General features: G+C 41.6%; 1 protein-coding gene across 2 annotated transcripts; it reads right to left on the minus strand.

The window, feature by feature from the left end:
* Positions 1-1,102: 1,102 nt before the first annotated feature.
* On the minus strand, positions 1,103-22,416 carry LOC109871679 (autophagy-related protein 9A). 2 transcript variants are annotated; one of them, XM_020462642.2, is made up of 15 exons: positions 22,085-22,416; positions 21,682-21,813; positions 20,981-21,024; positions 18,431-18,495; positions 18,138-18,308; positions 12,231-12,372; positions 11,282-12,030; positions 9,796-9,949; positions 8,968-9,147; positions 8,423-8,668; positions 7,939-8,180; positions 7,622-7,715; positions 5,427-5,514; positions 5,131-5,309; positions 1,103-4,654 (listed from the first exon to the last, which is right to left on the minus strand). In XM_020462642.2, the coding sequence occupies exons 2-14, from the start codon at positions 21,788-21,790 to the stop codon at positions 5,149-5,151; spliced, it is 2,445 nt and encodes an 814-aa protein (XP_020318231.1). In that variant the 5' UTR covers positions 21,791-21,813; positions 22,085-22,416; the 3' UTR covers positions 1,103-4,654; positions 5,131-5,148. The 2 variants fall into 2 exon arrangements, with proteins under 2 accessions (XP_020318231.1, XP_020318230.1); XM_020462641.2 differs by having other exon boundaries at positions 21,682-21,816.
* Between the last annotated feature and the right edge of the window lie 15 nt (positions 22,417-22,431).

The following is a 22,431-nucleotide window of genomic DNA, read 5'->3' on the forward strand; positions in this document are numbered from 1 at the left end:
AGAAATGCCACCCCACACCATGACTGACCCACCGCCAAACCGGTCATGCTGGAGGATGTTGCAGGCAGCAGAATGTTCTCCACTGCATCTCCAGACTCTGTCACATGTGCTCAGTGTGAACCTGCTTTCATCTGTGAAGAGCACAGGGCGCCAGTGGCGAATTTGCCAATCTTGGTGTTCTCTGGCAAATGCCAAACGTCCTGCACGGTGTTGGGCTGTAAGCACAACCCCCACCTGTGGACGTCGGGCCCTCATACCACCCTCATGGAGTCTGTTTCTGACCATTTGAGCAGACACATGCACATTTGTGGCCTGCTGGAGGTCATTTTGCAGGGCTCTGGCAGTGCTCCTCCTGCTCCTCCTTGCACAAAGGCGGAGGTAGCGGTCCTGCTGCTGGGTTGTTGCCCTCCTACGGCCTCCTCCACGTCTCCTGATGTACTGGCCTGTGTCCTGGTAGCACCTCCATGCTCTAGACACTACGCTGACAGACACAACAAACCTTCTTGCCACAGCTCGCATTGATGTCCCATCCTGGATGAGCTGCACTACCTGAGCCACTTGTGTGGGTTGTAGACTCCGTCTCATGCTACCACTAGAGTGAAAGCACCGCCAGCATTCAAAAGTGACCAAAACATCAGCCAGGAAGCATAGGAACTGAGAAGTGGTCTGTGGTCCCCACCTGCAGAACCACTCCTTTATTGGGGATGTCTTGCTAATTGCCTATAATTTCCACCTGTTGTCTATTCCATTTGCACAACAGCATGTGAAATTTATTGTCAATCAGTGTTGCTTCCTAAGTGGACAGTTTGATTTCACAGAAGTGTGATTGACTTGGAGTTACATTGTGTTGTTTAAGTGTTCCCTTGTTGTGTAGTGGCTTTGCTGGCATGCATATCAAATAAAATAGTATTTGCTCATCACGATTTACATGCTAAAAATCACCACTGCTAGTTATCACACTAATAAACTGAGGATAAAAAAAGATTAATTTATTTCATGTCTGTGAATTGTGTATTTATTTCATGTTTAATGGCAGTTTAGGAATTATATTTGGAAAGTTTGTGCTAATGAAAACATTTCCAACTCAATAAATGCATAGGAATAGAACGTATATTACATTTTTTATTTCAAAGTACATTACATCTTGGAACACACTTCAATGATTAAATACACACGAAATAAGAATTCCTTCGCCTCTATTCAGTTACAGAAAACAAACAAAATATGTATGATAAAGCTGTGTTGAAAACAAGTCATTTTGGCATGGTTTCTTCTCAGCTAGTGTTCCTTAAATTAACAAAACAAACAAAAAAACCTAAGTAACAAAGAAAACAAGATGCCTCAAACTATTTAACACTAGAATACGAAAACGTAGCACCTTGTACCAGTCAAATATATATATATATATATATATATATATATATATATTTTTTTTTACTGGTTTGTAGTGGATAAGAAGCGATGATATTGAGTGGGGAGACTCAAGGATGTGATAAAACAAATCATTCAACTTCATTGAAAAGGGTATAAAACAGTCCCCAACAGCTTCTTTTGGATCGGGAAGGCAGACAGTGCAAAACAAAAACTTTGATCAGATTAATTCTCTTATCAAGTGAAGGTGATTGGACTACTTTGATGTCAAATAGCAGTCTGTTGTTACACAAGCCTCATCCACAATATTAGAATACAATTCCCACTGTATATTTGATGCAAAAACATGACCAACCTGCCAAAATAAATACTGTACATCACGTCCTGCTAAAATACAAAGTCAAATTAGATCTGATGGTTTACAATGGTTTCTAATAAGGAACTAACGCCAACCCTAAGGCACTGCTCAAAATAAAGCTACATAATAAACAAAGAGAAGTGAGGCAATGAGATCTAGCTATGGAAACTGGCAAGACACAGGACCTATCATGTCTCCACAACTAAAACTCAATACATCAGTAATGACAAATGGAACACCAACAGCCATACCAGTTGTAGCATTGACTAGGCCTAAAATGTTACTGAAAACATTTAGACATTTCCCCTACTGGCTGAACTTTTACTGACCAGAGGTAACAACAACCAGGTACACGCTAGGCCCACAGTGTGGACGATAACAATACTACGCATGGTGATGCTATATGCACATTATACATACTGCGAGAGAGGCCACTGAGGATGGGAGTTCCACTCACTATCCCTTTGAGACCCCGGCTCCACAGGACCTATCTAAAATGTAGTGTAATGCAGGTATCGATCAAGACATTTTTATTTTCAGTCAGTGCAAAACGTTTGAGTCAATGTTAGCTTAGCATAGTTAGACTGATGACTACACTCACACCCCTTCGAAACACACATATAGAAAACAAAATGAAGAAAAGAGTCATCAAACACCTGTGCTCTCTAATGTCTTAAAGTAGTGGTGGATACAGAGATATACATATAGATGTGCTCTAGGTTACTGGATCAGCTGGGAATGGATAGCAGCGACGGAGCTTTTGTGTAATGTTTCAATAAGCAGTTCTGGCTACAGTAACAAGGATACATTTCTAGGGGTGATGGGTGGGTTACATTCAGCATTTACACACAAGCACGTTTGCTTTCCTTTGAGTTGTACTGTACTGATGAAACCACTAAGTGGTGCTAAAGCACACATGAAGGATTGTTTAATTTCGAAGCTGCATATCAAAAATGCTGTGTCAAAGACAAAAACAACAAAAATCAGAAAATCAGTTTTGTTCAATGTTGCATATGAGAATTACATCCAGGAAAATACATGCGTTTTACATGGGGCAAATTTAAGAATTAAAAAATATATATTATTAAAATTAGATCCCAATCATATTTGGTATGAATGTATTTACTATAAAGATAAATTCTTAAGGAAAACAATAAATGCTAAATTAAATATGAAATACTAAAGATATTCATAACTTAAAGTAACTGTCCAGGGAAATTCTAACTTTTTAAAAGTTGACTCATACTATACTTGTATTTGTGGACAAAACATAAATTGAAGAGAGAAAAAAGGACTTCAAAAAACCCACATCAAACTATCTCAAACAGACCATTAAAAAATGTTTGCAATTTTGTCATATAATACGATATCATGTTGGCCCATTGGCTGAGCTGGCCAATCAGCTGTCTATTTGCATGACCGGTATACACCCAAAACATTCTGTTGTTGCGGGTACACCCATACCACTCCAACACAGAAAAGCTGCTTCTTAACATAATTACTATTTTACTCATATTGTCATTAATTAAGTAATTAATTATAGGTCAAATCTCAGAAATCTGGACAGTTTAAATATTTGGGACGACAAAGGGAGAATTATCTTATTTAAAATGACATCTTAGGCTGTTCTCTGAGAAAAGTAAAAATGCTGACATAGGATTAACTTACAAATAAAGTAAAACCACAAACTCCAACTGCTGTAATGACAATGTTAAGAACAGCCCTTATAATAAAAAGTTGACTTCTCGTGTGGACATTGGGGGAAGTGTTCCGTGAACAACATGTTGAGCAGTACATGCAAAATCAACAACACTTAATGATTTACTGTACATGATATGCATCTCTGCCTACTCTGATCGCTACCCACAACAAAGTAGTTACTGCCTGGGCAAATATGTCATCTTGATCTTCGTGCGTTTGTCAAGTAATACACCTCTGTTGCCAGTGGAGACAGAAGATTGGTGATCCTTTGATACAGAATAATCAAGTTATTACCTGTTAAATAATGTTTTAGGGTCACCAAGGACTTTAAAAAGAAGATAAATAACTTAATACTGACGAAAACATGGTATTAGGCCCATTAAAGTCATAGACAGCAGCTTTTAATGACATTATGTCCAGTTTAGAAATGTGGTTAATGAATCTAGTCCATCTGTAGGCTTTTGTCAGATTTTCTTGTGGGGTCCTATTGGTGACCTAAGTAGTAGAGTTGCAGCCTACTTCAGGTCACCGCATTACTTCGCATCTTTCCCAATCATTAAAACTGACAGAACATAAGACGCTAAAGTGTATTTACAAATGTCAAGCAATAATAAGTAATGGCCAAATACGCCAATGTATAATTTCGCCCTCAACTTTCCTCATATAGTGAAAATGGTCAGGCAGCTAGTATGACAGACCTTCACTCCGTACTCTCTTCAGCACCAGGTAAGACACCATTTCCACCATGAGAAAGTGAACCCAGACCCACATTGTAAAACCCCCAGATGCGCAAATAAAACATTTTTAAAAAAGAAACACATGAAGAAACGCAACAAAAGTGTGACAGGTGTTGCTATGTTCCATGCTCAAGCCTGCCCTGCAAGTCTCCTGGCTGTGCATGCCATTCTTTCCCCGAGTTCTAAACACACACACACACACAATGCTCTTTCACACTCACAAACACACACAGACTCCAGTCCTCTATGAGCAACATTTATACATTTTATAACAAAATGATGACATGGTGAGAGGGATGGAAGACAGGTCAGTTTCCCTGATGCCACAACAACTCCTGATGTGATAGGAGAGGCATGGTAGTGGGTTGGAGACTGAGACAATGGTTATCCAATGAGCTCTCCCAACTGCCGTGTTGTGTTACGTGATGTCATAATACTCGCCAACAAGATCTAAGGCCACATGTTCATCGAGAAAGGAGTGGAAACACTGCAAACGAAGAGGAGAAAAGACAATCAGCCACACACACCTTTTTTTTTTAAGGTCCATTACGTAGTTGTGAGTATGACCTGACATTTCAGATAGAAATTAGAGTTATAGATCTGTCATTCTCATTGAAAGCAAGTGTGATAAGCCGTAGATCCATTCTATGTGCAAGATTTCTATGCTCCCCTCTAAATTTCTTTTTTGCTTCTTTTTGCTTTTGGTTATCAGCTTCAAACAGCTGAAAACTACAATATTTTGGGTTATTACTGGTTATAAAGATATTCACAACAGTTTGCTTGTTGTATCACACAACCGGGCAAACATTTTAGAAACCAGGAAACGGCGGAGCTATTTCTACCTATTGCTCGCTTAAGAAAAGCAAAAACAGTACTACTAGATAGAACATTTCCCGACAAAATTAGCCTATAGGTTAGGGAGGAGTTTCTGTGTGTAGGAAATAGAGGTAAGATGGAACACACCCCTTTATTTAAGGCACTTTAACAACTACTCCTGGAGTCCTGTTTAGGAGTCGATCCCCTGTTGAGGACTTCCTCTTCCTCTGCATCCTCCTCCTCTTCCTCCGTCCAGCCTCCCAGACGCAGCGGGGTGGGCATACTAGACAGGTGGACTGCTGTGTGGCCGCTGTGCGTCTGCGAACCTGATTGCATAGAGGGTCGGCGTATAAGACAGTTGATAAACTGGATGTCATAACCCGACATGCTCCATCTGACTTAGCCAAGATCCTAAGTAAAACAGATGAATGACTGTTACGTACCCGTGTTGCTGATTAGATCTCTCATTGGCATTGGGTTCTGCCACTGGCCTGATGTCCTCTGGTGGGGGAGCGAGTTCTGTTGGTGGACCTAGAGACAGAAAAGGACACACTTGTGTGTTTGTGTGTGCGTACTAGGGCTGACCCCATTTAGTCGACTGGTCGATAGTCTGTTAGTGGACTGAGAATTTTTTAGTCGAACAGTTGCACAAATCTTGTTTTTTTTAATGGCACGTCTTGATTGACGCCTGTTTCAGTGGACTAATCCGTTGGAGGCCGTGGAGATGGCATACCAGTATCACCAGTAGTACATTTACTGTTAATCCCCATAATTTATCATCTACAATGTATGTTTGGTTAACGTAATTTCTGTTAATGCAGTCAATATTATTATTATAGTGTTTTACAGTTCTCATTGTCAGGGTGGAAATGCTGTTTGCAGAGGGTACAACTTAGGCTACAATTGTGAGAAACAAGTTTTGGTTTATTTCATTCCATTTACGAGCGGTCAATTTATTCACTGTTTTGTTTGGAGCGCTCCTGTCAATGGTGAGGAAGGATACACACCCGATTACGCACAGAAGTAAGCCTTGGCTGCCGGGCCTGCATGCAAATGTAGGCCTATAAATGTGCCAAGGGGGTTCTGATAGTATTTCTGATCGTCTTAACTCACCACCACTAATGAGCTGTGGAGCTTCTAAGTAATTTTTTCTTCTGTCACGCTCGTCTGAATGAATGGACCAAGGCGCAGCGTACTTAGAGTTCCACGTGTTTCATAAATATGATACTCACCAAAAACAATACAGAAGAAAACGAAATGTGATCTGGGCTGCTCACAGGCAGCTAACACAAAAACAAGATCCCACAAACCACATGTGGGAAAAGGCTGCCTAAATATGATCCCCAATCAGAGACAACAATAGATAGCTGCCTCTGATTGGGAACCGTACCAGGCCAACAAATAAATAGAAAACAGAGATTGCCCACCCTAGACACACCCTGACCTAACCAAATAGAGAATTAAAAGTATCTCTAAGGTCAGGGAGTGACATCTTCACCTCAAAACAGCAAGTAAAGGAGGTCTGTTTTTATATCCATTGAGAATGACAATAGTTCCTTAATGTAGCATACTTGAAAAATATTTCCAGCTCTCTCCTTTTTGATAATCATCCAGTGAGAAAGGAAGGGGGAAAAAAAGTCATGCTCTGATCCGGTGGAAACGTCATAAAATAGGCCTACCTGATTACTTATTATCCTTTGCGCAAATAGCCTACAGATGTACCTGTCCAGAGCTCACTGGCTCATGAAACTCTAGAACACTTTAATATTTTATACAATGTTGCAAATTTGTTAGTACAATGTTTCAAGTTCCTCGCAGAAAGGTCATGCGTAGTCAGCTGCAACGTTTTTATTTGTTGGCTTTATGTATGGTAATTTTACATAGTCCCATAGGGTGGCGCACAATTGGCCCAGCGTCGTCCGGGTTAGGGTGTGGCCCGGGGTAAATAAGAATTTGTTCTTAATATTTAACTGACTTGCCTAGTTAAATAAAGGTTCAATCAAAAAAAAATAATACTAAAAAGTTGGCAATGGCAATATTTGATTAAGATTTGTATAATTTTTCATTTAGATATAATTTTTATTAAATCACATGACAATAATTTTGAAACAACTTTATTATAAAATAAATGAAACTGTTCCACGAAAATCTACATATGAAAATCATAACTGGCACGCGGATCGGTAGAAATGACAAGATAAATTGGCACTCCAAATGGGAAAAAGGTTGCAGACCCCTGGTATAGCCTATTACTGGCAACTTCGGGAGTGTAACGGCAGAATCTGCGAAGGCCAGAAGCATCAACGGGAGGTGGTGGTTTGGGAACAAGTTTTGTTTCTTCTGGTTAGGCTACCTTGATCTCTTGCTCCCTCTTGTGTAATATCTGTGTCTTAATTATTTAATCGGTGTGCTTAAAGCATCAGACAAGCTTAGTAGCCTACATATAGTTGATTTTATTAAAAACACATAGGCTGTGTCTATATATGGAATAACACGCTTTTTAAAATTTCGACCAGCCGATTGGTCGAAAGAACAGACGACTCTTGGTCGACCAAGATTTTTTTTAGTAGAGGACAGCCCTAGTGTCCCAGTTAAATAAACATAAGGACCCTGAGGTCATCCCTTTGAGGTTACCTACCTCATGCATGTAAATAGCATGGAGACTCATCTCGGCCAAGGCAAACTCTGAAAGCATCGTCGTGCTCCTGATCCGAGAGTCACTGGCTGACATGCTGAGGAAATAACAACAAGCTATTATTAGCAAGCCTAAAAAAACATCTAAATACACTGTTATTCATCACTTAATCCACCCACTTTCAACTAACCTCAATATCAAATCAATAACACACTTTTGGCATGCAAGTATCCAATCAAGCAACACTTTTGTGTTATAGAACTACCTAAACATTGTGTGTCGTGGAGTGCATTTGCAGAGCGTGGAGTCTGTTTATCTACCTGTCAATGACAGTGCGGTCACTGCAGTACATGGTGCTGTCGGGGTGGGTGGAGGGCAGGAGAACATGCGAGTGGGATCGGCTGGCGTGGGGGAGCTGGGAGTGGGAGATGGACAGCGAGGCCAGGACGCTGGCGGCGGCTGAGGCAGCCGTGCTGGGAGGGACGAAGCGGCGGTCTCGGCCGGGTAGGCCTGACGCGGTCAGAATAGGGTGGGCCAGGACACTGGCCAATAGGTTGTCAGGCTGGACAGGAAAACATAACCCAGAGATAGAGGTCAGTATACAAGAAAGCTGACAAATAACACAACATAATGTAATCCAATACTAAACAAAAATCTTTGAGAAATGACAATACATTGACATCATTGTTGGATGAAACCGTTTGAATGAGAGTAGGGGTGCTGATACAGAGTGTTGAGGCAAATATCTTCCTGTGTACTAACTGTGACTGACTAGGAATTGGTGGTGGTGAGTTAGTCACTCACTGCGTTGCCGGACTCATTGGAGAGTAGTGAGGAGCAGAGCGGGGCCTCAGAGAGCAGCAGCTGGGTGGGGGGTCCTCCCTGAGCGTCCTGGTGCACCTTCTCCTTTAGATGGCTGATGAACACTGAGCTCTCCTGTGGGGGTTGCCAGTGGGGGTTCTTTATGGTGAAGTGCATCAGGGACAGCTCAGTCTTGCCGTTCTCAGCCTGCTGGTACACAGATGCCTCTGTCTGGCCCTCTGACATCCACTGAAAAGACAACTGGGTGGTTATACATCACTCACAGGAACTTTGCCCAACAAAAATATGAATTAACACCATTATACAGAAGTGGTCACTAATATCAGGACAACAACAACACACACAAAGTGAAACTGACTTGTAATAGCATGTACAGTATGACTGATAACTTGGCGATATCTGACAATTAACCGCGTTAGTCTCTCATTTCAACACGCCAAATTACAAACGACGCGACAAATCTTTCCCAATACGGTAAACATCCCAAATGAGCGAACGGTAAAGCCGCAGAGGCGACCTGAACTCACCAGTGGGTTTCCGTGGCGACGGATGTCCATCTGTGCGAAGGAGCAGATATCGCCAACTCCGACCACCTCCACGGTGAAGTTCCTGAAGAAGTCGATGATCTCCAGGGACTTGTTCCTCAGGAGGAAGATGAGGATGAAGGGCGTGACGATGGGGCTCAGCAGCTCCTCCAGGATGAACACCTAAACAGACAGACAGAACACTGGTGAGTTACACTAGAAAGGGATTCGCATTGGGAAGATATGTTCAGACTTCAGATCCGCACGCTTTAAAAGGGATACTTCGGGATTTTGGTAATGCCCTTAATCTCCTTCCCCAGAGTCAGATGAACTTGCGCATACCATTTATGTGTCTCGGTGATCGGTACGCAGGAAGTTGGAGGTAGTTGTGCGAGCCAATGCTAACTAGCAATGACTAGACGTTCTTGGGTGTCTGATAGCGTATAGCCTGCGCCATCCTTCATTGACGTCAATGAGAGAGTTGCGAGAACGGCGAAGCACTCGGATCTCAAGTCTGACTACTTTACATAGTATCACTCAAACAAATGTTTAAAGTGCTGTAACATCAATTCATTCCTGTGTGGGAAGTGTCATATTATGGTGAATTCATTTGAATTGGAGTGTACATAAATAACTACATACAATTAAAGCACTTGTTTAGGTATTGAGTCATTCAAATAAGTCAGCCTATGTTAAGCCCTTACATGTCTGTTACAAGAACAATTTAATCTCAGACCGTATGCCATAAAGCCATATAAAGTTCAGTAATTCCTTTCCATCTAAGGTGAAGCCAATGAGCCGTCTATTTACTGTCTGGCCCTTCTCACCCACCGCTTTGTACTGAAACAGCTGTGCCACCTCGTCCCGGGTCTCACTCTTGTTGGCGTTATCCCTCCAGTGGTCTGGCATGTAGTGGATGTGAGCCAGCACACACTGCAGCAGCTGCTCCGGGCACCACACCATGTGCTCGTCTGGGATGAACGACCTGAGAGGGCATATTCACACAGACGTCATCTCTCTTTTTCACACAACACATAGATCATGGACGGACTGGTATGTTTTGATCACAAACATTGGCACATCCTAAAATCCGATGATGGTCTCGGTAATGTGTTTTCGGACCTTCCCTTGGTCGTATTTTCGCGGGGCAGAAATCTCAGAGACCAATTGGTAAACTCTGATTTACCACCCCAAGATATTCCTGAACAACGTCTATTTGCGCCCCTACTGGATGGAAATTACAAATGTAATGGCTGTGCTCAATGCAATGGCACTTATAAATGTAGATCCTTCAAACACCCACACACAGGGAAATCGATCCCAATAAAAGGTGTTATTACGTGCTCCACTAAGGCAGTTATTTATCTTATAACTTGTCCTTGTGGTAAAAATTATGTAGGTAAAACAAAGTGCGAATTAAAAGTACGCATCTCAGAGCATCGTAGCACCACTAGGTGTAAAATTTTTACTTATCCAGTTGCGGCCCACTTCTTGGAGGCAGGCCACTCGATTTCGTCTCTGCGTTATATTGGCATCGAACATGTCACCCTCCCTAGGAGAGGGGGTGACCTTGATAATTTATTGTTAAAACGAGAGGCTGTCTGGATCTTTAATTTAAAGACCCTTGCGCCCTTCGGTCTCAACGTAGACTTTGATCTGAAGCCATTCTTGTGATTATTGTGACTTTGCCATTGTAATTGTTTGTAAGCTTGTGTAGTCAAATTAATCTATGATCGTATGCTATCCATTTGTTGTTTGTATGTTGCTCTTTGTATGACATTTTAATATTAGACTATTAACCAATGATATTATGCCACTCTTGGCCATGATTACAGACACCTGTGTCTTTTGACACTATATAAACGAGTCATCCCGCAGTGTTTGTGATTATACCCTGATGAAGACAGCTTGGCTGTCGAAACGTTGGTAATTAAACTTTTGCATCTGAGCTCCTAGAGTGTGCGGCACTCTTTTATTTTCAAGTCTTCTACTCCGCTAGCCAGCACCTCGTCTTAATAGGTGTGTGTTTCTTTTTATTCTAGATGTTTGTGGGTTTAACATAGGCTGAATTTCTTTATGGATAGACGTTCCCTAGAGCTCCCTCCCTTCTACCCCCCCTTGCTCATTCCTCATCAGATTTGTTAGAATTGGTGGAGTGGCAACCATATTCTGGAAACTAGGTTGAGCTGTTCCATACCAATTCATCCGCAATGGGAAGCGGGAAGGAACGACTTCTTTGAACAAAACACAACCAGTACAAGATCATCCCGAGAGGTCACCATTCCCCCTGTGGATGCCATTTTGTCTCCTCACTCACCTGGTGATGGTGATGACCACTCCCAGCACAGTGATGGCGGTCAGGATATGCTGCACGGTCAAAACATCCTCGTCGTACACGGTCAGCGCGATGAGGACGGCCAGCACCGAGCCCGAGAAAAACGCCACGTTCTTGGCCAGCACGGTCAGCAGCGGTGAGGTGAACGAGTTCATGTACTTGGAGGTGGGCTTGTAGCCGCGACCCAGTCTGCCGTGCAGTTCGTGGTCCAGCTCGTTGAAGTGGCGCAGGTAGAGGCGGCCGTACAGGGACCAGCGGCGTGCTCCCAGACTCCCCGGCTCCCTCCTGATGACCTCGGTGTAGCTGAAGAAGGCGTAGAGCACCTGCCACACCAGGATGAAGGGGCAGAGGAGCAGGTTGGCCACGCCCATCAGAAGAATGACCCGGCTCAGCTGCTGGGCCAGCTCCAGACGGTTGCCTGCACGTTTGTACTTGGGGTGCAGGTTCCATTTGTTCTGGAAAAGCGACCCCGGACCCCAGAAGAGAATCAGCTCAAAGTTGTACTTGAGGCCCTGGGTGAGGAACACCAGATTGCCCAACAGGGGGAGCTGTAACTGTACAGGTAACAGGGACTTGTTGACCATGGCTACCATGTAGTTCTTGAAGCGCAGGATGCGGTGGTAGATGTCCAGCTCAGTTAGCTCCTTCTTGTGGATGCACATCTGCTGCTCCCGCTGCAGGCTGATCAGACGGTCCTGCACCTCCTGCCACGTGAAGTTACACAGCTCGCCCTGAAATGGCGAAAAGGCAGAGGTCAAAGGTGTTCAGAGGGACTCGTGAGTAAGGCGGGTGGGCACGACCACAAACATTTATCTTGGCGTCTTTCGAAACCATTGTAATCCAAGCAATCTTATTTTGTTAAAATAGTTGCTAAAACTACCTTGAACCAGTTGGCAGATCACAGTTTCATGAGACTGGGATCACGCCTTACCATTCTGATCTTCAGTGCTTTGATGTAGAACTGTCGGATCTCCCAGTAGTGGAGGACGTTGCAGAAGACCTTGATCATCCGGTAGACCCAGAAGATGGCTGCCATGATGAGCAGGAAGATGATCCAACTGTTCTCCTGGATCCTACAGAGGAGAAGAAAGGATGACAAAAGGGGGGAAAATGTATATTTAAGAGATTCGTGTTTTTGGCCCCTGTTTGACATCAGTGGTTCATTCCACGTAGTGGAAAATGCATGGGTGTGGGAAGATGGCACGAGCCATTCATCAGCTGCATAAAGAGCAGGTCAAAATCATTCATTTTCACCATTGATGTATGATCAAAATAACCATCTACAAATGAGAGTAAAGGAGCCTTATGAATCTGTTGCTTTTAAGACTCCTCACAGGTGACCTGAACCAACCACATGTTGTAATTAAGCTGTGGGGCCTGAGAGGTAGAGCTCTGCTACCCGACCAGCATGTTTTTTCATCAATAACTAGAGTAAGGGCAGGGCTCGGGTATCACTAAATTTATCACTAACATTTTGAAGCGGAGTCATTTACACGTGCTCTGCTGCGCAGTAGACATGTCTGACTAAGATCATAACATTGTGTCAGAAATGCTTTAACCTCGTCAAATATAAGACAAGAGAGATTATTTCACAAAAAAATAAGTTTAGAGATGACGAAAAGTAGCTAACAGCTAACTGCTGTCTCATGGCTCTTCATTAAGCGGAGCAGCCCAAGCGGCGCCGTTGCTATGGATACTCACAGGCCTGCATGCAGAGTGACAGAGGAGCAGCTAATGGACTTACAAAATGGCGGAAGTTATTTCTGATTTGGCAGAAGCAATCGAGCCTGGGTAGGGCCTGAACGTCGCTTGCATGGGTAAGGCTCGGGCTTAAAATTCATGCCCGTGCAAGGCTCTACTGAGAGGCATCTTCAGATACTGCACTCCTGTTCACAGTTTGTAACTTGGATATGTCTCAGTAACAGTCTCTCCTGCGTATCAGAGAATTACTAAGAATCAGCTGGTAAAGTATCCCATTTCAAGTCACACACAGGTTATTATCTAGCTAGCCATCCTGGTAAACATATTCAGGAGAATAAACAAATGCAGGAGTTTAATTTTGAAATGAAAAACCAAATACAAACAGCGTTGTGACAAAGTTAGGCTACTTCCTGATTTGTGTGACATCTCTTTAATTTTGAGACCAACTCAATGATGTAACAGAGAGGAATTGGGGGAAGCAGACTAAGTCAGTAGTTCTAAAATGGTGGGACATACTGTTCCTGGGTTAGAATTCCTAGCAGTGGTGTGTAATCATCTTCTATATAAACACCCATTCAGTCACTGAAGTTTTTAAGGGGGGGGGGGGGGGGGGGGGTCTACTATAACCCCGCAGTCTAGGATTGTGTGCAGAATCAGATTAACGATATTGCAAAAGACAAGCAAGATGGTTTATCCATTTTGGAAAAAGATTTTGCTGTGGTGGGGTCTGGGTCTTGCTGCAGTACTAGGGGATGTCATGTGGTCCACAGGCTGCCTGCCCAGATTTCACAGTGATTCCTTCCAGCTACTGAGTCTCACCATTCAGGGACTATCCATTACATGGTTTTCCCTGGTACTACTCTGAACACAGATACACAAATAACCTGCTCCAGGAACCAGTCATCCACTACAGGCTGGCGGTGTTGCAACTTGCCTAGTGTTTACAAATGTTTTAGGAGAAGGCTGTGTGAATATGCAGGGCTATAAATCAGTCATAGCAGGATAAATACTTAACTGAATCTATTTTTTATACTTAAATGTAGTATTTTGAAATAAACAGCTAAAATGTACAGTAGTTGCTAGGCTGTATAAATCCCATAGAGAATGCTCACTAAGCGCTAATGAGCACATTGCAAACATTTTATACAGTCTCAAACACCAGGTGACTGGGGACGACAGGTAAGCTTCATAATGAAAAATTATGTCACAGGTGAAATGAAGCACGCAATCTTCTTTATCTCCTAACGTATTGCACAAGTTGACTGCAGGTACTTACTTAAAAGTAGTTTCAAATATTCAAATGTATAAAAGATATTGAAAGAAATTGTTTCAATGCTGTTGACGGTATTGAAAAACCATCCCATGGCTGTTTCTAAATAAGCCAGTATGTTGCACAGAACTTAATTTCTCGTTCAGATATGTCTTTGACAGAGAAGTCATGACTACCAAAGCTTTTGCTTGATAGGCATAACTAACTAAGCTCTTCAACACAAGGTTTCTCAGCACGCATTACTCAAACAACTCAAATTTCACTAAAACAGCAGCCATTCCCTCGGTCCATTGAACAGAATTAGACTTAAGTGCTCGACAGCAATCCAAATGAGTTCAATTAATGACCACTTTCAATTAGGTAATAGGAAATGACAATAATAAGACTGCCACTCAAAAGAGCTCATTTTACAATTAACATCTGATACACAACTAAATGTACTCATCATAATGTTCTGAGTGGAAGAATAACCCAAAGGCAATGTGAAAGTAGGCCAATGCTCTGTGCTCCACGAATGTGAGCCTATCTTACAGTAAAACCATATCTCTCACAAATCTAATAAGCAAATATTAGCCTCGGAATGACTGGTCAAAATTACATTATGCTGGACAAATTAAATCCCTTTTCTCAACCCTGATGAAGTTCTGCAGGCTCTTAGATTTATACCCTGGTATTACTGTGGCCTTGTCAATACACAATTTAAATTAAAAAGGATTTAGATTCTGACATTGGTTGTGGTAAGACAAGTGTACATCAGGAAAGTGTACATCATGCACTCAAGCACCTTCATTTCTGCCAGATCATGTACAAAAACAATAAACCTGAACTGGTAACAGAGCTAACTGGGTAGACATTGTTAATGTTGTCCTCTAGCTGGAAAGGGCAGATTTTTATGGAATATCTACATAGGCGTAGAGACCCGTTATCAGCAACCATCACTCCTGTGTTCCAATGGCACGTTGTGTTGGCTCATCCAAGTTAATCATTTGAAAAGGCTAATTGATCATTAGAAAACCCTTTTGCAATTACATTAGCACGGCTGAAAACTGTTGTTCTAATTAAAGAAGCAATAAAACTGGCCTTCTTTACACTAGTTGAGTATCTGGAGCATCAGCATTTGTGGGTTCGACTGCAGGCTCAAAATGGCCAGAAACAAAGACCTTTCTTCTGAAACTCGTCAGTCTATTGTTGTTCTGAGAAACAGTTTTATTGCTTCTTTAATCAGAACAACAGTTTTCAGCTGTGCTTACATGATTGCAATTAATTAGCCTTTTAAAATGATAAACTTGAAATAGCTAACACAACGTGCCATTGGAACACAGGAGTGATGGTTGCTGATAATGGGCCTCTATGCCTACGTAGATATTCCATAAAGAATCTGACGTTTCCAGCTACAATAGTCATTTACAACATTAACAATGTCTACACTGTATTTCTGATCAATTTGAGGTTGTTTTAAATGGACAAAATAAATGTGCTTTTCTTTCAAAAACAAGGACATGTCTAAGTGACCCCAAACTTTTGAAAGGTAGTTTATATATACAGTTGAAGTCCGAAGTTTACATTCACTCAGGTTGGAGTCATTAAAACTCGTTTTTCAACCACGCCACAAATCGGCGGTAAGACATCAACTTTGTGCATGACAAGTCATTTTTCAAACAATTGTTTACAGATTATTTCACTTCTGATTCACTGTATCACAATTCCAGTGGGTCAGAAGTTTACATACACTAAGTTGACTGTGCATTTAAACAACTTGGAACATTCCAGAAAATTATTGAAAATTATTTAAAAAATTATTAAATTATTAAATTATGTCATGGATTTAGAAGCTTCTGATAGGCTAATTGACATCATTTGAATCAATTGGAGGTGTACCTGTGGATATATTTCAAGGCCGACCTTCAAAGTGTCTCTTTGCTTGACATCATGGGAAAATCAAAAGAAATCAGCCAAGACCCCAGAAAAAAATAATTGTAGACCTCCACAAGTCTGGTTCATCCTTGGGAGCAATTTCCAAACGCCTGAAGGTACCACGTTCATCTGTATAAACAATAGTACGCAAGTATAAACACCATGGGACCACGCAGCCACCATACCGCTCAGGAAGGAGACGTGTTCTGTCTCCTAGAGATGTACTTTAGTGTGAAAAGCGCAAATCAATCTCAGAACAGCTGCAAAGGACCATATGAAGATGCTGGAGGAAACAGGTACAAAAGTATCTATATCCACAGTAAAACGAGTCCTATATTGATAAAACCTGAAAGGCCGCTCAGCAAGGAAGAAGCCACTGCTCCAAAACCGCCTTAATAAAGCAAGACTGCGGTTTGCAACTGCACATGGGGACAAAGATCGTGCATGATCGTGATGAAACAAAAATATAACTGTTTGGCCATAATGACCATTGTTATGTTTGGAGGAAAAATGGGGAGGCTTGCAAGCGAAGAACACCATCTCAACCGTGAAGCACGGGGGTGGCAGCATCATGTTGTGGGGGTGCTTTGCTGCAGGAGGGACTGGTGCACTTCACAAAATAGATGGCATCATGAGGCAGGAAATGTATGTGGATATATTGAAGCAACATCTCAAGACATCAGTCAGGAAGTTAAAGCTTGGTCGCAAATGGGTCTTCCAAATGGACAATGACACCAAGCATACTTCCAAAGTTGTGGCGAAATGGCTGAAGGACAACAAAGTCAAGGTATTGGAGTGGCCATCACAAAGCCTTGACCTCAATCCCATAGAAAATTTGTGGTCAGAACTGAAAAAGCGTGTGCGGGAAAGGAGACCGACAAACCTGACTCAGTTACACCAGCTCTGTCAAGAGGAATGGGACAAAATTCACCCAACTTATTGTGAGAAGCTTGTGGAAGGCTACCCAAAACGTTTGACCCAAGTTAAACAATTTAAAGGCAATGCTACCAAATACTAATTGAGTGTATGTTAACTTCAGACCCACTGGGAATGTGATGAAATGATTCCCTCTACTATTATTTTGGCATTTCACATTCTTAAAATAAAGTGGTGATCCTAACTGACCTAAGACAGGGAATTTTTACTAGAAATAAATGTCAGGAATTGTGAAAACTGATTTAAATGTATTTGGCTAAGGTATATGTAAACTTCCAACTTCAACTTCATACACGCACACACACACCATCTATTAACAGGCTGACTAAATTGCAAAATAAATGTAGAAATCTATATTATTCAATTATTGCACCCACACTGCTCACGCGTGCCAACGAGCATCTGCGTTGGCAAGGGCTAAAATAGAATAAATAAATCAGTTCTATTTGTGACGCAGATCGCACTGCAAGTCATGCCTCTCCCATCTCCTCATTGGTTTATAGAAGCAGGTACCCACGTGCCATCTCCTCATTGGTCATACCCACATGGGTGACTGAAAGACGAACGAGGTCAGTGGCGGTAATGCACCTAATTTATTAAAGTTGCAATATATTGCAATATAAAGTAAAGATAAGAAAAAGCCTAGAAGGAGATGACTAGAAACGATTAAATTCACCGTTTCATGTTTGTATTCATTTTTGGAGTAGAGGACCGTGTGCATTTCAGGTGAAATAGCAACTCAATGTTTATATCCCAGGACAAATTAGCTAGCAACAGCAAGCTAGCTAAACGGGACAAATTAGTTAGCAAGTGCAAGCTAGCTAGCTAAATTACCATAAATGTTTAATGCTTTTTGACCTGTCCCCAAATTAATGTAATTGGTTCAGAGTTTGTTTTATTATTTTAACCTGCGTGTCGTGATCACGTTTGGTGTGGGGGGACAAAATACATTTATGCACTATGGCGCACGCGCGCAGCCGGTTTGGGTTCCATGTAAGACAATACTGATTGACGTACCTCTCAGTGCACTGCTGGCTGGGTAGGATGGCATCAGGCAGAGTGACCTTGTTTCTGTCCAGGGGGTTCTGGCCAGGTCCTGTATGGTTCACTGCTCGATTGGCAAACAGGATATCATACTCCACACAGTTGAACAGGAATGTTGTGAATGTGACCACAAACAGGAACTGACTGCAATAAGGAGTTTGATATTTTGGGGTTAAACATCAGCCGATATAAACTTTGAATATCGTCTTAAACGTAAAAAATATCTTACAATAGCATGAGGATTGTAAATAAATCGATATACTTACAAAAGTTCAAAGAACTCTGATAACATCATACAGGCAAAGCCATTCTTCTGATGGAACTGATAGATGTGGAAATTCAAGTAAAGAAAAACAAAGAATTTAAAGGGAAATTCCATCTCATAACATCAACATCATATTCATTATCTCCAACACCATACCAGTGTCTACATAAGTGAGGTGTCTACATATGCGTTTCTATAAAGACAATAAGGTCCAAAAATATGCTTCTCTGTAACACCACAGGGTAGGATTTAAAAGTTAAAAAGACAGTTATTTTTAAAACCTGCAATGAGCTTAGCCAGAGGGAGGGTATTTTCTTGCTCTCCACATCACCGCAAATCAAACATTTTCAAAATCACTTGTTTTTTATGTTTTAACTTTCAAGACTTTGATATCATCATGTAGAAAAAAAAATGATTATTTTCTACAAAATGTTGAATTTCAGCATTTTGACATATGTAGACAATGATATTGTGCTGGAGATAATGAAACAGGTTGAACAGTGGTGGAATTGCCCTTTAAGTGTTGTCACACCCTATAAAACAATTACTCTGACGTAACCTTTGATGCTTAATCGAATAATAACAATGCATGTTTATTTTTTAAGTAGACCTAATACAACCCTAATACAACCCACAACCAAGCAACTTGAAGTGAACCAGTCTGGCATCAATATCATTAAAGTACAGAGCATTTGATCTGGAAGAACACACATAATTGAAAGTAGTTCTCCTGAGGCAAGTGCCTAATTTAAAGTCACTGCATCATAAATTGCATTTGTATCTAGCGACATCATACTGCCTGGATTAGATTAAGCTGTCAAAACTGTGTCTGAAATTGCTTCTTTATAAATTAGATCATTAGGTGACAGTACAGAAACACATTATAAAGCTGCAATTTTAAACATCACCTTGAAAGAATTATTCTTTGCAACCCAATAAGCCACAGCATATACAGTGTCTTTCGGAAAGTTTTCAGACGGACTTTTTCCACATTTTGTTACATTACAGCCTTATTCTAAAATGAAGAAAATAAAACAATTTCCTCAGCAATCTACACACAATACCACATAATGACAAAGCAAAAACAGGTTTGTAGAAATGTTTACAAAACATAAGTATTACATAAGTATTCAGACCCTTTGCTATGAGACTCAAAATTGAGCTCAGGTGAATCCTGTTTCCATTGATCATCCTTGAGATGTTCCTACAACTGGATTGGAGTCCACCTGTGGTAAATTCAATTGATTGTACATTATTTGGAAAGGTACACACCTGTCTATATAAAAGGTCCCACAGTTGACAGTGCATGTCAGAGCAAAAACCAAGCCACGAGGTTGAAGGAATTGTCCGTAGAGCTCCGAGACAGGATTGTGTCGAGGCACAGATGTAGGGAAGGGTACCAAAACCTTTCTGCAGCATTGAAGGTCCCCAAGAACACTATGAACTCCATTATTCTTAAATGGAAAAAGTTTGGAACACAAAGACTCTTCCTAGAGCTGGCCGCCGGGCTAAACTGAGCTATCGGGGGAGGAGGGCCTTGGTCAGGGCGGTGACCAAGAACCAAATGGTCACTCTGACAGAACTACAGAGTTCTTCAGTGGGGATGGGAGAACCTTCCAGAAGGACAACCATCTCTGCAGCACTCCACCAATCAGGCCTTTATGGTAGCGTGGCCAGACAGAAGCCACTTCTCAGTAAAATGCACATGACAGCCTGCTTGGAGTTTTCTAAAGGCACTCAGACCATGAGAAACAAGATTCTCTGGTCTGATGAAACCAAGATAGGAACTCTGATTGCCAAGTGTCACGTCTGGAGGAAACCTGGCACCATCCCTACGGTGAAGCGTGCTGTTGGGACGTTTTTCAGCGGCAGGGACTGGGAGACCAATCAGGATCAAGGCAAAGATGAACAGAGCAAAGTACTGAGAGATCCTTGATGAAAACCTGCTCCAGAGTGCTCAGGACCTCAGACTGGGGCGAAGGTTCACCTTCCAACAGGACAACGACCCTAAGAACGCAGCCAAGACAATGCAGGGGTGGCTTCGGAATAAGTTTTTGAATGTCCTTGAGTTGACCAGCGAGAACCAGGACTTGAACCCGATCGAACATCTCTGGAGAGACCTGAAATTAGCTGTGCAGCAACGCTCCTCATCCAACCTGACAGAGCTTGAGAGGATCTGCAGAGAATAATGGGAGAAACTCCCCAAAAACAAGTGTGCCAAGCTTGTAGTGTCATACCCAAGAAGACTCAAGGCAGTAATCACTGCCAAAGGTGCTTCAACAAAGTAAAGGGTCTGAATACTTATGTAAATGTGATATTTAAGTTTGTACTTTTTAGGAAATTAGCAAAAATAAATCATTTAAACTGTTTTTGCTTTGTCATTGTGGGGTATTGTGTGTAGATTGATGAGGGAAAAAACGATTTAGTCAATTTTAGAATAAGGCTGTAACCTGACAAAATGTGGAAAACGTCAAGGGGTCTGAATACTTTCCGAAGGCATTGTATATTGCCAGAGAAACATGTTTTATCACAACATTTGTTAAAAGGATATTCTTGTGAAAAAGTTGTCCAGATTCTTGATATGGTGCCATGAGTCTGCAAATTAGGGGTGAGAAAAAGAGATTCAAAGAAACCATTACTTTTTCCCCCCCTCAACAAAACAGCAACAACAGTTTTGATCAGGTATGAATCGAAGAAAACAACAACTTTAAGTGAATCTAGTGCCTGTGCTTATGAGTGATTGGGGGGGGAGATCGTTAGTTACATATAGGGATACTTATTTTTGATGATACATTGTATCATTTTGACAATATTGCAATATTATGTTTGTGCTAGTTGGCTGTACATGCACCAAAACTCCAGTATTTTGCCTTCATACTTTGTCCTCCATTTTCTTTTTAAATTGGAAGACAATTTGTTTTCAGCACTTTTATTCTCATTTTGTCATGGCTCTCGTCCCTTTGCAGCAGATACTGTATATGGTGAGCAATATGTTTGGAACATCGAATCACAATACATATAGAATTGTGAGAATCGTAATGCATATCATATCGGCACCTAAATATCTAGATAACATCTTATCGCGAGGTCCCTGGGAATTCCCATTCCTAGTGCTTATAGGAAACAAGAATCGTGCCATTACTGTGTCATTACAAGAAATCACATTTCTCACCAAATCATATTGTACCATAAGATAGCGTTATGTCTGATAGCTAGGACAAGATATGTTATGTAATATAACTGGTACAGTACCTCTCAGGCCCTCTGGCACATGTACTAATAGGTCCTCTTCCCCGTGAGGTGAGTCCTCCTCAAAGTCCTCAATCCGTTGGTACTCCTGGTAGGTTTCTAAGTTGGCCATAGTGCTTCACATTCTCCCTGCACCTTCTCCAACAGGCAAGTTGGGAACACACACACACACACACACACAGTGTTATTGTGACGTTGGTTTTCTATGCAGTTGCTACCTAGTTAACAACATTAGTTTAAACGAAATCAGACAGGTGAGGGGGATTGCTAGGTAGTTACTATACGTTAACTATTATGCTAACGTTATCTAAATAACATTACATACAATGTGGCGTTGAATGGTTACCTAGCTATAAACCAGCAAGTAGCTAGCTATCTAGCAAGGTATGTAGTTAACTGTTCTTACCTCTCTCAGCTTATTTTCTTGCTAGTCAGTCAGCCAACGTTTCTCGTGTATCCTTGACTGTCTTGACGTAACGCTGATACGGTACCGTTACGTTAGCTATGTGGCTAGCTAGCTGTTGTTCCCTTCTCGGTCCATTCGCTGGATTCTGATTTCAAGTGACCTGGATTAAATTCTACGTTAATGGTCGCGCTATTTGCTAGAATATCCACTGTTATATATATATATATAACTAATAACCATTTAGGGTCGATAACTATTTATGGTAGATAACCTAGTTAGCTAGCTGGATCATTTGAGGTGGGCTTCCACTGTTCTGTCTTTCACAAACAAACCTCAACAAAACATCA

The sequence above is a fragment of the Oncorhynchus kisutch genome, linkage group LG27, assembly GCF_002021735.2.
Source record: "Oncorhynchus kisutch isolate 150728-3 linkage group LG27, Okis_V2, whole genome shotgun sequence".
Lineage (NCBI taxonomy): Eukaryota > Metazoa > Chordata > Actinopteri > Salmoniformes > Salmonidae > Oncorhynchus > Oncorhynchus kisutch.